The sequence below is a fragment of the Leopardus geoffroyi genome, chromosome B2 (assembly GCF_018350155.1).
Source record: "Leopardus geoffroyi isolate Oge1 chromosome B2, O.geoffroyi_Oge1_pat1.0, whole genome shotgun sequence".
NCBI classification, from domain to species: Eukaryota; Metazoa; Chordata; class Mammalia; order Carnivora; family Felidae; genus Leopardus; species Leopardus geoffroyi.
In genome coordinates this window covers 31357876-31373580 of record NC_059332.1, presented here as the reverse complement: position 1 = coordinate 31373580, position 15705 = coordinate 31357876, and the positions used below count along the sequence as shown (strand labels likewise).

Here is a 15705-nt window from a genome sequence, read left to right as displayed (position 1 = left end):
ATACATATACTCTCATATTTACTGCATCATTATTCACAGTAGCCAAGATATGGAAACAATCTAACTGCCCACACCAATGGATGAATGGATAAAGAACATGTGAGATACACACACACACATACACACACACACACACACACACACACACTGCAACAGTATTTGACCATGAGAAAGGACATCTTTCCATTTGCAACATCATAGATGGACCTTGAGCATATTATGCTGAATGAATAAGTCTGACAGAAGACAAGCACTGTATGGCATCATTTATATGTGGAATCTAACATAGCCAAACTTATAACAGAAAGTAAAATGGCAGTTACCAGGGAATTGCCGGGGAGGGGGGGAAGGACGGGGTTGGACAGGTGTTGTTCAAAGGTACAAACTTGCAACACATAGTAAATAAGCTCTAGAAATCTAATGTATATTATAGTGAACATAGACAATAATATTGTATGATAATCATCAAGCTTGCTAAGAGACCACATCTTAATGATTCTAACCACAAGAAAGGATCATTATGTAATGTGATAGAGGTTCTAATTATTGCTATAATGGCAGTTATATTACTATACACAAATCCATCAAATTTACATGTTATACACTTTAAATTTGTACAATGTTATATGCCAAACATATTTTAATAAAAAATTTTTAAATCAAATAGCTAATCACAAGATCTTTCTAAAACTACAATAGGCTAAAAGAAGGGGGAGGGAAGATGGAGTTTCCCTATTAATTAAAAGGAACTTCATTGTTTAAGACACAGATTCCATCCAGTGTAGAAGCTTGGGGGTTGGTGAAGAAGGAAAAGCCCAATATCTACTGATATTTTTTTCTTTGTCTCTTTCAGTGGACAGTTCTGGAAAAATCAGTAAGTTTGGGTCATTTCTTTGCTTTACCTATTTCTGTGTCCAGAACCTTTGAGTTTTTGTTACTCAATTGTTTTGTATTTCAAGTTCTTTTACCTTAGAAGAGTCAATATTTTAAATAAGTGATTTTCTCATACTTTGATTTCCCCTTTTCTATCTCCCTTTTGGAACAAAATACAATGGTCTTGTATTATATCTTGGTTATTTACTACCAAAGATTATTAGGAGCATATACTCCCAGCTAGTTTACCACAAGGCATCTGTTTTCTTTGTGGTATCATCTGGCAATGGATAATTTTTACTAAAAAAAGAAATTCACCTAAAATTGACATATAAAGAATAAATGTCAGGACAAGATGGTGATTTTGATAAATAACCAACAATACACATTTATTTTCAAACTGATCTAAAAGAGAGTGGGTTAAAAAATGATTTGTGGGGGTGCCTGGGTGGCTCAGTCGGTTAAGCGTCCAACTTCAGCTCAGGTCACAATCTCGCGGTCCGTGAGTTCGAGCCCCGCGTCGGGCTCTGGGCTGATGGCTCAGAGCCTGGAGCCTGCATCCGATTCTGTGTCTCCCTCTCTCTCTGCCCCTCCCCCGTTCATGCTCTGTCTCTCTCTGTCTCAAAAAAAAAAAAAAAAAAAAAAAAAGATCTGTGACAGAACAATGAAAGTAGGAAATGCAATCATTTGAATTTTGATAAAATAGATATTCCCTACCTAAGTATTCAATGAATACTCTGTGAAGTAGGATATGGAGCCTTTGCACTCCTGAGGGTGACACAGAGGGATATTTTACAATGCCTGGAGGTCCTGCTTCTGCATTCACCTATATAGGGTATTCTTGGAAGTAGGATTTTCCTTGAGTTAGAAAATTCACACTGATTGATTAATCTTTTGTGTTTTATTTTTTAGCACTAACTCCTATCGGTAAGTTCTTTCTTCTCAACTGTGAAATTTTACATTGTTTACAGGTATTTTTTGGACTTGCTGTTTCTACTCCCAAAATAGAGACTTGTGTTTCTAAGGTTATTTTTTTTTTTATTATATGAAATTTATTGTCAAATTGGTTTCCATACAACACCCAGTGCTCATCCCAAAAGGTGCCCTCCTCAATACCCATCACCCACCCTCTCCTCCCTCCCACCCCCCATCAACCCTCAGTTTGTTCTCAGTTTTTAACAGTCTCTTATGCTTTGGCTCTCTCCCACTCTAACCTCTTTTTTTCTTTTTTCCTCCCCCTCCCCCATGGGTTCCTGCCAAGTTTCTCAGGATCCACATAAGAGTGAAACCATATGGTATCTGTCTTTCTCTGTATGGCTTATTTCACTCAGCATCACACTCTCCAGTTCCATCCACGTTGCTACAAAAGGCCATATTTCATTTTTTCTCATTGCCACGCAGTATTCCATTGTGTATATAAACCACAATTTCTTTATCCATTCATCAGTTGTCGGACATTTAGGCTCTTTCCATAATTTGGCTATTGTTGAGAGTGCTGCTATGAACATTGGGGTACAAGTGCCCCTATGCATCAGTACTCCTGTATCCCTTGGATAAATTCCTAGCAGTGCTATTGCTGGGTCATAGGGTAGGTCTATTTTTAATTTTCTGAGGAACCTCCACACTGCTTTCCAGAGCGGCTGCACCAATTTGCATTCCCACCAACAGTGCAAGAGGGTTCCCGTTTCTCCACATCCTCGCCAGCATCTATAGTCTCCTGATTTGTTCATTTTGGCCACTCTGACTGGCGTGAGGTGATACCTGAGTGTGGTTTTGATTTGTATTTCCCTGATAAGGAGCGACGCTGAACATCTTTTCATGTGCCTGTTGGCCATCCGGATGTCTTCTTTAGAGAAGTGTCTATTCATGTTTTCTGCCCATTTCTTCACTGGGTTATTTGTTTTTTGGGTGTGGAGTTTGGTGAGCTCTTTATAGATTTTGGATACTAGCCCTTTGTCCGATATGTCATTTGCAAATATCTTTTCCCATTCTGTTGGTTGCCTTTTAGTTTTGTTGGTTGTTTCCTTTGCTGTGCAGAAGCTTTTTATCTTCATAAGGTCCCAGTAATTCACTTTTGCTTTTAATTCCCTTGCCTTTGGGGATGTGTCGAGCAAGAGATTGCTACGGCTGAGGTCAGAGAGGTCTTTTCCTGCTTTCTCCTCTAAGGTTTTGATGGTTTCCTGTCTCACATTCAGGTCCTTTATCCATTTTGAGTTTATTTTTGTGAATGGTGTGAGAAAGTGGTCTAGTTTCAACCTTCTGCATGTTGCTGTCCAGTTCTCCCAGCACCATTTGTTAAAGAGGCTGTCTTTTTTCCATTGGATGTTCTTTCCTGCTTTGTCAAAGATGAGTTGGCCATACGTTTGTGGGTCTAGTTCTGGGGTTTCTATTCTATTCCATTGGTCTATGTGTCTGTTTTTGTGCCCATACCATGCTGTCTTGATGATGACAGCTTTGTAGTAGAGGCTAAAGTCTGGGATTGTGATGCCTCCTGCTTTGGTGGTCTTCTGCAAAATTCCTTTGGCTATTCGGGGCCTTTTGTGGTTCTATATGAATTTTAGGATTGCTTGTTCTAGTTTCGAGAAGAATGCTCGTGTAATTTTGATTGGGATTGCATTGAATGTGTAGATAGCTTTGGGTAGTATTGACATTTTGACAATATTTATTCTTCCAATCCATGAGCAGGGAATGTCTTTCCATTTCTTTATATCTTCTTCAATTACCTTCATAAGCTTTCTATAGTTTTCAGCATACAGATCCTTTACATCTTTGGTTAGATTTATTCCTAGGTATTTTATGCTTCTTGGTGCAATTGTGAATGGGATCAGTTTCTTTATTTGTCTTTCTGTTGCTTCATTGTTAGTGTATAAGAATGCAACTGATTTCTGTACATTGATTTTGTATCCTGCAACTTTGCTGAATTCATGTATCAATTCTAGCAGACTTTTGGTGGAGTCTATTGGATTTTCCATGTATAGTATCATGTCATCTGCAAAAAGCGAAAGCTTGATTTCATCTTTGCCAATTTTGATGCCTTTGATTTCCTTTTGTTGTCTGATTGCTGATGCTAGAACTTCCAGCACTATGTTAAACAACAGCGGTGAGAGTGGGCATCCCTGTCGTGTTCCTGATCTCAGGGAAAAAGCTCTCAGTTTTTCCCCGTTGAGGATGATGTTAGCTGTGGGCTTTTCATAAATGGCTTTTATGATCTTTAAGTATGTTCCTTCTATCCCGACTTTCTCAAGCGTTTTTATTAAGAAAGGGTGCTGGATTTTGTCAAAGGCCTTTTCTGCGTCGATTGACAGGATCATATGGTTCTTCTCTTTTTTTTTGTTAATGTGATGTATCACGTTGATTGATTTGCGAATGTTGAACCAGCCCTGCATCCCAGGAATGAATCCCACTTGATCATGGTGAATAATTCTTTTTATATGCCGTTGAATTCGATTTGCTAGTATCTTATTGAGAATTTTTGCATCCATATTCATCAGAGATATTGGCCGGTAGTTCTCTTTTTTTACTGGGTCTCTGTCTGGTTTAGGAATCAAAGTCATACTGGCTTCATAGAATGAGTCTGGAAGTTTTCCTTCCCTTTCTATTTCTTGGAATAGCTTGAGAAGGATAGGTATTATCTCTGCTTTAAACGTCTGGTAGAACTCCCCTGGGAAGCCATCTGGTCCTGGACTCTTATTTGTTGGGAGATTTTTGATAACCGATTCAATTTCTTCGCTGGTTATGGGTCTGTTCAAGCTTTCTATTTCCTCCTGATTGAGTTTTGGAAGAGTGTGGGTGTTTAGGAATTTGTCCATTTCTTCCAGGTTGTCCAGTTTGTTGGCATATAATATTTCATAGCATTCCCTGATAATTGTTTGTATCTCTGAGGGATTGGTTGTAATCATTCCATTTTCATTCATGATTTTATCTATTTGGGTCATCTCCCTTTTCTTTTTGAGAAGCCTGGCTAGAGGTTTGTCAATTTTGTTTATTTTTTCAAAAAACCAACTCTTGGTTTCGTTGATCTGCTCTACAGTTTTTTTAGACTCTATATTGTTTCTAAGGTTATTTTAAATGTTCCCATCCTCGAGAATCTTCCAATATTTTAAATTACTACTTTTAGAGATACTGCTGCAGAGGAAATGAAGTTCATAGAAAAGGATGCCATAATCTCTGGCCATCTTCTAGGCTCTGAAAAACAATCTCCTTTCTGACTCCCAGCAAAATATAATGAAAGAAAGATTGGTTCCTAAATTCTGTTGAGTTCTTTGCTGGTAATTGAGAACTCTTTTTTAGCTATAAGTGAAGGCTCACTGAATCATACTAACAGAAAAAGTAGTTAAGAACAAAACTTTATTTTTTCTTGGCTTCTAAGTAACTTTACTTTTGAGGAATAGTAGGCATCGAGCACCTACTATATACTGTATACTCTGCTAGGCATTTTCAAAAACAGTATCTCATTTTTACCATAGCCTGCCTGGTAGCTATTGTTATTCCCCACTTTACAGATCAGTAAATTGGCTCAGACACTTGACCAGGATTAAGGAGTTGGTAAGAAGCAGTGTCAGGATCTAAATCTAGGACTTCCCATCTCCAAAGTACATACTCTTCCCACACCAACACATTGCCTTCTTTACGGAACCACAAATGCCTTTTTGGTGATTAGTCCTGAAACCATATCTATAAATAAAATGTTTGTTAATATAAAGGTACTTCCACTAGTGAAGCTATATAATTAAATGTACACAGAAGAATAATTTAAAAATAAAAGACATCCCATTTAAATCAATGTTGGGCTTTTAACTGTCTTCTAAATTCAAATTTCTTATTAGGATTGTGTAATGCCTCAGCTCTTCAAGACAATCATATGAAAGAGAATAATAATTCTTAAAACTCTGTAAATATACAATCATAAGAAGCAAGTAAAACTTAAATTTAATAAGATACAGTTCAAGAATCTCAAACACTGTAAATACCGACAAACACAAAATATGCCTTTATATTTAGTCTTTCTTCTTTTTCAGTTCACACTAGAAGGAGAGTGGGTTTGTGAGTGGCAGTGGGGAGTTGGAGGAGGTGAAGTTAAAAGGGACAATTGTTTTCTTTGGATTTATAGTACAAGAAACAATGTGCATTCAAGCAGTCATGACATATCTACATCCTTCATATGCCCTCCCCACAGGGGAAGGTGATAAGTGTATGTTTTCCTTACAAAACAAAAGAGGGCTTTGAGAAGGGATCATAGGCCAAGTCCCTCCCTGGAGGTGAATTCATTTTTAATGAATATGCTTTTTTTTTAATTGCCAGAACAAAAATCAGTTCAATCTTTTAAAATGCTTTCTTGTAAAAGATATATTCTTGTTGACAATATTTCAAACATATTCTTCTCAATTGATATTTTTAGCAAAAAGTGATTAAGGTTTAATTCATTGTTCAAAAAAGATTTAAGACAGAACAGTGCATCAAACTTCACCACCCTCTCAAGTTAAGTCTCTTTATTTCTCACCTCCACAATCAGCTAATTAAGTATATGATTTTTTTTTTAATGCTAATTCATGGCCTGAGATCTATAATGAGTCATCTCCTTAATGCTGAACAGATCTTTATGGTCTAGACAGCTCCCTGACAGCCAGTGGATTAAGAACCTAATAGGATTAGTTTTGTTGTTTCCTTTGTTGTACAGAAGCTTTTGATCTTGAGTTTAAATAAAAATAATAATAAATAAACATTAAGAAAATAAAAATAAAAAAATTTAATGTTTATTTATTTTTGAGAGAGAGAAAGACAGAGTGTGAGTGGGGGAGGGGCAGAGACAGAGGGAGACACACAATCTGATGCAGGCTCCAGGCCCTGAGCTGTCAGCACGGAGCCTGACACGGGGCTTGAACCCACAAACCGTGAGATCATGACCTGAGCTGAAGTTGGATGCTTAACCGACTGAGCCACCCAGGCGCCCCTAAAATAAAAGTTTTTAAAAGAACCCAATAGGATTAGTTTCCTAATAAAGCCCATAGTCTAGTTGCTGCATTATTTTAAGTATTGCATAATTAGAATTATTACTATGATCGCTAATTCATCTTTCAGCTTTAACAAAAATTAATCCAGTTTAAAATCTTTAAGCAGCCTGAATACAATACAATGACCTCCAAGGTCTTGATTAAATCTTTCCCTTAAAATTAGAATTTTGCTGTACAGGTTACTATCTGCAGTAAATGGACTTTGAGCCAGGACTTACAAATATTTATACTATGGAGATTATGAGATCCAAAAGGAAAAAAAAAAATGTATGCACTATCTAAAAATTTAAAAGAAGGGAGAGAAGAACTTAGAATTTGGTGGACTAATGATTTGTGGCTTACTTCTGCAATGCTATTAAGTTCAAGATGGAAAATATACAGCAAAAACACTAAACCAAGGATATGAAGATACTATTAGAAATGACTAGGGGCGCCTGGGTGGCGCAGTCGGTTAAGCGTCTGACTTCAGCCAGGTCACGATCTCGCGGTCCGTGAGTTCGAGCCCCGCGTCAGGCTCTGGGCTGATGGCTCAGAGCCTGGAGCCTGTTTCCGATTCTGTGTCTCCCTCTCTTTCTGCCCCTCCCCCGTTCATGCTCTGTCTCTCTCTGTCCCAAAAATAAAAAAAAAAATAAACGTTGAAAAAAAAAAATTAAAAAAAAGAAATGACTAGAAGTACTTTTCAGTTTAGTGGGAAAAAGAATAAAATTCTTTAAAATTCTGTAAAATTAGGAAAAGTGTAGCTAGAATAGACATTGATTGTTTCATCACACCCTAGAATATTTACCTTTGATTAACAAAATCCAAACAATTTAGGAGATAAAGTTTGCTTAAAATGAGTCCTGCAGTAATATACACAGTATGAAACGTGAAACAAATACTCCCAAGAGATGGTATAAAACTAAAAATATTCCCATATTTGAAAAAACCCAGCTTGTTTAGGAGTACATTCCACAGAATTTGTCAGGTTGGAAGCAACAGTGGAAACACATACTCTTCTCCACACCACACACCACACACCACACCTCCCCCCCTCAAAAATAAGTAGCCACTGGTGGTACTGTCAGGTATCAGAATATTTTGAACTCTTTCTCAGTACAAAAGTGCTTAGGATATATTACCACTGATTTTCATTAGTAAATTGGAAATGAGTTTGTCTAGAATAAAATGTCGGTACTCATAGCTTATTAAATAAGCACTAGGGAGGAAAAAATACACAAAAGGTTCAGAAAGCATTATTGCAAGATTCTTACTGTTTTTATTTTGGTGCCAGAAGTTGAAAATATCAAACAGAAAGCACTAAACTGCAGCATCCCGTCGGATTTATAGTTACCTTATTACCTAATGTAGGAATGTCTCACTTTTTACAACTTGTTATTCAGTTGTGTGTGGATCAGTATTTCAGACGTCAAACCCTAAACATACCAAAAGGCTTTCTCCGTTTAAAAAAAAAAAAAAAAGACAATTTTTAAGTAAGAAATCTTCCGGTAATGCAATTTACATTCCACTAAAGTATTTGGTTGGAACTAAGAATGCCTTATCTTGATAGATCAGAGAGAGTTTTTGCCTGTATTATCTCATTTGGTAGTAGTAATAGCCAATACTTACTGCACTACTCACCATGTTCCATGCACTGTACTGAGTGCTTTACTTAGATAATATTATTTAATCCTCATAACACTTCGCTGAAGTAGCTACTTCTATTGCTCCCATTTTGCAGATAAGAAAGTAAAGTTTGCCCAAGTTAGTTAGGTATGAAGCCAGGACTTGAAGCAGTCTGTCTGTAAAAGCCATGCTCCTTAAACATTTGTCTAGAATCTTTAAATTACTCTACAAAGTGGGCAGAGCAGTAAGTCTTTAGGGAGTAACTGATTACGTTAGGGAGTAGCCCAAATAAACCCAGCTGGCAAGAATACTAAACCCAAGTGTTCTGATTCAGCTTTTAAATTCAGTATCCTTTCTACTGCATTAAATATTTAAATAGGTTTTCTTAAGGCAAGGCATCCCATTGCTTCACAGCAAGAACCCACAGAATTCTTCTTAGTAGCATAGATAATATTTTTTAATCCGGGGAACCAAATCACTAAAAAAAAGAAGAAAAAAAAAAGCAGAAGCTAACAAATTCAAGTTCATTAGATCTCACAGAAATTGAGAAACACCAGAGCTAACTTACCTATACTTGGAAAAAGGGGCCAGAAACTCGTGAGTTTGCAGATATCATAAGAAGCAGTCTAAAGTATCGGTTAAGACTGAACTCCGGAGTCTGACTCTTCAGGCTCAAATCCCAGCTCCACTTACTAACTCTATGACCATATTCACATTCATTTAAGCTTTTTGTACCTCAAGTTTCTTCATCTGTAAAATGGGGATAATAAAATGCCCTATATGGTCGTTGTGAGTATTAAATGAGTTAATACTTCATATAAAATGCTCAGAACACTGAGTGCCTGATGTACGGTGAGCACCCAATAATTATCAGCTAGTACTATTATTACTTTTGAATAATGAGATATCCTTATACTCAATATGCAACGCATATTTAGAGGGTTTTTTCTATTTTAAGAAACAATTATTGCTTATTTCCAAACTTTTTTCTACAAATAAATTCCATTTCTTTTCAGAATACATTCTCCTCTAGCTATTAAGCATTAATCATTAGCCATAATATACTGAACAAATGCCAGCCAGTTCATTTATAGTACATTTTAGCTCTTCTTTGATTAATATTCCAGTTTATTGAAGAGAGTCTGGAATATTACCAATACTTACACAATTTTAAGTGCAGAGTTCCAGCATTTTCTACTTTCAGGAAATCTCAAGTTATCTCCAGTTTGTCATCTTTAAGACAAAAAATAAAGAAACGAATATCAGGGGGAAAGTAGGAATAAAGAGAAAGTACCTGATATCTGAAATGTGCACTTTTGTTGTGTGCTCAGTTATATTTCCAGGTTACACAGATGCACAAGTTGCAAAAAAATCAGATTTCAAGGCCCAGATTCTAAAAAATGAAGGCACTACAAAGATTGAGAACAGCCAAGAAGAAAACAAGAAAACATTAAAGAAGAAAATCTTATTTACAGATTCTGATGAATCCTTGACCTTAACGCACAAAACAGAGTCAAAAAGCAAAGCAAAAGGCATTGAGTTGGAGGACGGTGAGATAGGTATGGAGGTTGAGAAAAAGGAAAGTGACACCAGGATGCTGGGAGAAGAAGACCAAATAAAGGGGCGTGACATAGGAATACCAATAGGAGAGGAAGCCCAAGTAAAGAGAAGTGAATCCAGAATACCACAAGAACAGGAAGCCCAAGTAAAGATGAATGACACTGGGATACCACAGGGACAGGGGTTTCAAATAAAGCAGAGTGAGTTAAGAACACAAGAAGGACAGGGGTCTCAAGTAGAGAAGAGTGAGTCCAAAATACCACAAGAGCAGGAGTCTCAAGTAGAGAAGAGTGAGTCTGAAATACCACAAACACAGGGCTCCCAAATAGAGAAGAGTGACACCAGAATACCACAAAGACAGGAGTCCCAAGTAAAGAAGAGTAAGTCTAGAATGCCACAAGCACAAGGGTCCCAAGTAAAAAAAGAGAGTTCTGAGAATAAAGGAAAGCAGGACAAAGACAAGGGAGATGCGAGGAAGAAGAAAGATACAGGAGAAAATGATACTATGAAGAAAAGTGATGAAGGAAAGCACAAAGTTAAAGGAAAGAAGGAATTAGAAGTCAAGGGTAAAAAAACAGAAGGTTCAGTAAGGGGCAAAGTCAACTGATTATTATGATTCCTATCCTCCAAATACAAGTCATAACCCAGTTATTGCCTAAATGGATCATAATTACAGAATCCCTTTAATTTATACATCCACAGAGTGTCTACTGTAGTTCTTTCACCATTTTTAGTCCTCTCAGCCACAAATCTCAGCTTCCAATTGTTTGTTTTCTAAGTTGATAATTATGACTTAATCAAGAAAGACTGGATACTTTCTGAAATAAACATTTTGACTAAAGAAATGTATAATTTTCTTTGACAACTATTACATTAATTCAGCCTAACCAATCAACCAACCAGGGCTTCTCATAAAACATTTTTTTTATTTATTTTTAAAAATTTTTTTATTAACATTTATTTATTTTTGAGACAGAGAGAGACAGAGCATGAACAGGGGAGGGGCAGAGAGAGAGGGAGACACAGAATGTGAAACGGGCTCCAGGCTCTGAGCTGTCAGCACAGAGCCCGACGCGGGGCTCGAACTCACGGACTGTGAGATTATGACCTGAGCCGAAGTTGGACACCCAACCGACTGAGCCACCCAGGCGCCCCAAAACATTTTGATTAAAGAAATGTATAATCTCCTTTGACAACTACTACATTAACTTCGTGATAGACTAACCAATCAATGCTCCTGATGGTAGGCTGAATGTTCATGAGCACTCTTCCAGCAGTAATGGGTACATAAAAATATAAGTCAAGCTCCTTTGCAATCAAGTAGGGTTTAACACATACAGTGATACAATATATGTATACATGACAATTTTTTAAAAGTAAAATCTGAGTGTCGAAATGTAGTTTAGATGGATAGTATAATACAAGTTAGCAACCTGTTGGAATGAGAAGATTAAGGGGATAACAGCTTCATGGAGAAAGGAATGGTGGTATATATGTCTCAAGAGATGGATAAGATGTTGCTACACTGAGTGAGGTAGGAAGAATACAAAAAAAGGCAAAGGGATTCAAAGCTGCCACACCACACTCTAGGAGAAGTAGGCAATTATGTGACGTAGGCTCATGAGAAGCATTCTAGAGTACTATTTTGAAAAGGAGGGTTAGAGAAGATACTGAAGAATATGAAAAACAAACCAGGAATTTATATTTTATTCATCAGGCAACTGGAAGCCTTCTAGGGTATTTGGGAAGTACAGTTAGGTGAATAAGGTTGCATTACCAATGTGTTAATCTTGTGATTGCACAAAATACACTGAAGAGGAGCAATGCCATAGGTCGCAAATCTAGTGAAGAGGTGTTTGGAGTAATAAGTGATGGAAACAGAATAAATAGAAGGGGTAGATATGAACTGTTTTTCAAAGAAGAAATCATTACCTCATGATGACTAACCAAATATGAGCAAGGAAAAGAAATAAAAACAATGGATGACTCCCTAACTCTTGAAACTGGACGAGAGAAAATCAATAACTAGGACCTAGTGTGTGGCACGGGGAGGGAAAAACAAATTGCTGAGTTTAAGGGAACAAACTAACACTTGTCATTTGATAGGGGGTCTGAAGTCAATCCAGTAGAGATAATTTGAAGCCACAGAGTAAATGAGTTCCCCAAAAAAGAAAGTACAAAGCTAGCAAAAGCACAGGTCCAAGAACTGGGCCTGTTAGATATAATAGGTTGAAGAAAAAAATTAAGGTATGGGAAGGTGTAAGGAATACCTGTAGAACAAATGTTCTGATAATTAAAGAAGATGAGAATTTAGAGAAAGGGTGTTTAAAGGATAGCCAAGATTTCAAGGAGAGAAAGGACAGAAAAAGACCACTGTGGCTGCTATCTGGAGGTGACTGATGAACTTCCAAAGAGAGGCAACCAGGGGAAGGAATGGAAGAAGGCAGAAAATAGAAACACAAGCAAGTAGCTGCAGGATATGCCTTTCAATAAAACCAATTTTAGTCTGCTTTTTAAGTATTGTTTTTAGGAATTTCATCTTTATAGTACTCTATTCTGTGCTAGTTGGCCCATAGTCTGAATATTACATTGAGTTCTGTCAGAGGATGTGGATCAAGTACAGGGCCTTCAGGAGAGAAGGGCTATGATGCAAAGGGACTCAAATCCTTTCAAGTGAGCAGTTTTACCTAGTGCAGAAAACACAGAAGAACACAATGAGAATTATCTTCATATACTAGATTATGATTATAGATTAGATTAGAATTTTTGTATGGCTCCCAAGAAAATAAGGAAATAAGAATAGAAGAAATAAGAAATTAAGGAAATAAGAAAATAAGGAAAATAAGAGTAGAAGGATCCAAGTAACAGATCTGTATCTCAGTATAAGGGCAAATGGCATGCCTAAAAGTGCTGGAGGGAGAGCTTAAGATTGCAATAATCACTGGGTGGAAATGCTGCAGAGGAGATTTTTAGGAATCAGCTGGGTAGTTGGAGCAGGTAATCTTTATGGTTCCTTTAAAATATAAGCCCATAATTCAAAGTATAAAATTCTTTTGGACTAACTAGATGTCTTCCAATGAACCTTTCACACTAATCTAATATGCTAGGATTCTTTAAAGAGGTTTCCTCCTCTCTCTCTCTCTCTCTCTCTCTCTCTCACACACACACACACACACACACACACACACACACACACACAAACAGAAATCAGACTTTAGTCCCTGCTGCCCAAAGTATAAAACATTTCATAAATATACCTAACCACAAGCTAAAGAAAGCAGTTCCATAACTTCTAGCACAATCCAAACCACTACATGGATCTCTACTGTGTGCCCAGAGTCCTGCCACAGGTCTAGAAGCCTAAGTCAATTTTAGAAGTCACAAAACCCTGAGGTCTTTGATGAACCACATAGATTTAGCAAAACTGAACTGAAAAAAAAAGGAGGGGAGAGACGGGAGGACAAATATGAACATGAGATTTTTATATTGTAAATTACTTCTATGTCTCTGGAATATACACATTACAGATTTTATCAGTATTAGTTGACATATCTCTTACATATATTATGCTGTTACCAGGGGAAAATGTGACCAGAAGGCTTTTCATATAGTTAAAAATATTTACGTTTTCATGATCCTATATAATTTTCTACAGCTCTCTCTGGTCCATCTGGCAGCAAGCCATTAGGTTTTAGAGCTGTAACAAAAGCAGCTTTTCTCAGATTTCTGCTAAAAAGCACAGATCCTATCAAGGCAACTACTGAAAAGCAGTAAGACTTTAGCGAACATGCTTAGCTGACTACATATCTGAATGTATACCCCACTGAACAAAGGGTTCAGAAGACATGGATCCATTGAATCTTCCCTGTATCTTCTCCATAACATCTAACTTGCAGTCAAAACATTTTCATTCCCACCAAGTCTTGAAGGCAAATAAGTCACATAATAGGAAACACCAACTATGATAACCATATATGCTATTCTCTAAAGGCCACCAAAAAGCAGGCCAGTTAAAAACAATTGCTAAATTTCCCTTAAAGAAACAGGCATGGAAATCTTAAAGGATCCCAGAAAAAGGAAGGGGAGCTATCAAAACAATACCATGTTTACCAAAATAATGCAAATACTAGGAAAATGAATAAATATATGCAATTTTCAGAAATTTGGATATAAAGATAGTCAAGTGGGACTTAAAAAAATCAACAATAAATTTTGTTTCACACATAAGCTAATATAAACATCACCTCCCCTGTTCACAGATGCCCTGTTTAGATCTTAAAAGTTCTCATCACAAGGAAAAAATTTTCAACTATCTGAGATGACAGATGTTAACTAAACTTATTCTTGTGATCATTTCACAATATGTACATATATCATTAGGTTGTACACCTTAAACGTACATAATGTTGTATGACAGTTACATCTCCACAAAACTGGGGGGAGGGCAAAGGAATCAAGTCTTACACCTCAAATATGTGCAGTTTTTATTGTCAGTTTTACCTGAATAAAGACAGAAAGAAAAAAGAATGAATGGAAGTCTTACCATAAGTCATTTTATGTGTGGGAAAAAGCATATGAAAAGCAGGAAAATGACTTTAGAGATAACAAGGCTGAATAAGAAATGCCAAGATAGGGGTGCCTGGGTGGCTGAGTCCATTGGGTGTCCAACTCTTGATTTTGGCTCATGTTCGTGGGAGCAAGCCCTTGGTTAGGCTCTGCACTAACAACATGGAGCCTGCCTAGGATTCTCTCTCCCTCTCTCTCTCCCCCACTCCCCTGCTCACACATGCTCTCTCTCAAAATAAAACAAACATTTAAAAACACCATAAAATTAGTCATAATTATATTTAATTACACTTAAATACATTTAACTATATTTATTTTGACTTATTCATATATTTACTAATCTATTTGCTCACTATTTCTCCTTGTATCTTAATCCTTGCTTTGTGGATTGATTTCCTTCTTCTAGACATGCATCCTTTATGTTTTTTATCCAGGTCTATGAATAATAAACTCCTTGGACTTTTTATGAAAAATTTTTCAACTTCACTTTCATTATCAAATAATATCTTTGCTGACTAAGGAATTCTGGGTTGGAAATTTATTTTCTCCAAGCTAACTGAAGTTACTATCCATTGCCTTTGGCCTTTGTGTTTGCTCTTTACAAGTCTTCTAAATACCCAGTTTGGAAGTTACTTTGGCATTTTCTGACTGCTGACATTTAGAATTTTCTCTTTGTTTCGGTGTTCCAGTTTCACTACTATGTATCTAGTACATTCTCATTATTCCTGCTTTGAAATTACTCATCTGAAACCTTCAGAGTCATGTCTTTTGTCAATTTTGAAAAATTCTTGGACATCATCTCTTTGAACTTTTGTTTTCCTCCATGCTTTCTACATTCTCCTTCTGGAACCCATATTAAATGGATTTTGGACCTTCTCATTCAAATCTCTTTCTGTTAACCTTGCTCTCATATTTTAAAACTCTCTCCGTAATGAAATATAGGTCCTTTCCTCAGGTCTGCCTTCCAGCTCATTATTTTTCTCTTCAGTATCTATGTTCTGAACAGCTCACTGAGTTTTTAGTCACTTAGTAACATTTATCATTTCTAGAAGTCCCATTTAATCCTCCTAATGGTTTATCCGTGTGTGTGTCT

The 15705-nt window shown here is 36.8% G+C and overlaps 1 protein-coding gene across 1 annotated transcript in view; it reads left to right on the top strand.

The window, feature by feature from the left end:
• Positions 1–10903, top strand: part of TSBP1 (testis expressed basic protein 1) — a 72500-nt gene extending 61597 nt beyond the window's left edge. The window contains exons 26-28 of the mRNA XM_045500904.1: positions 854–874; positions 1786–1800; positions 9818–10903. Coding sequence (XP_045356860.1) covers positions 854–874; positions 1786–1800; positions 9818–10653 — 872 coding nt within the window. The 3' untranslated portion in view covers positions 10654–10903. The remainder of the gene's footprint in view (positions 1–853; positions 875–1785; positions 1801–9817) is intronic.
• The last annotated feature ends 4802 nt before the right edge of the window (positions 10904–15705 follow it).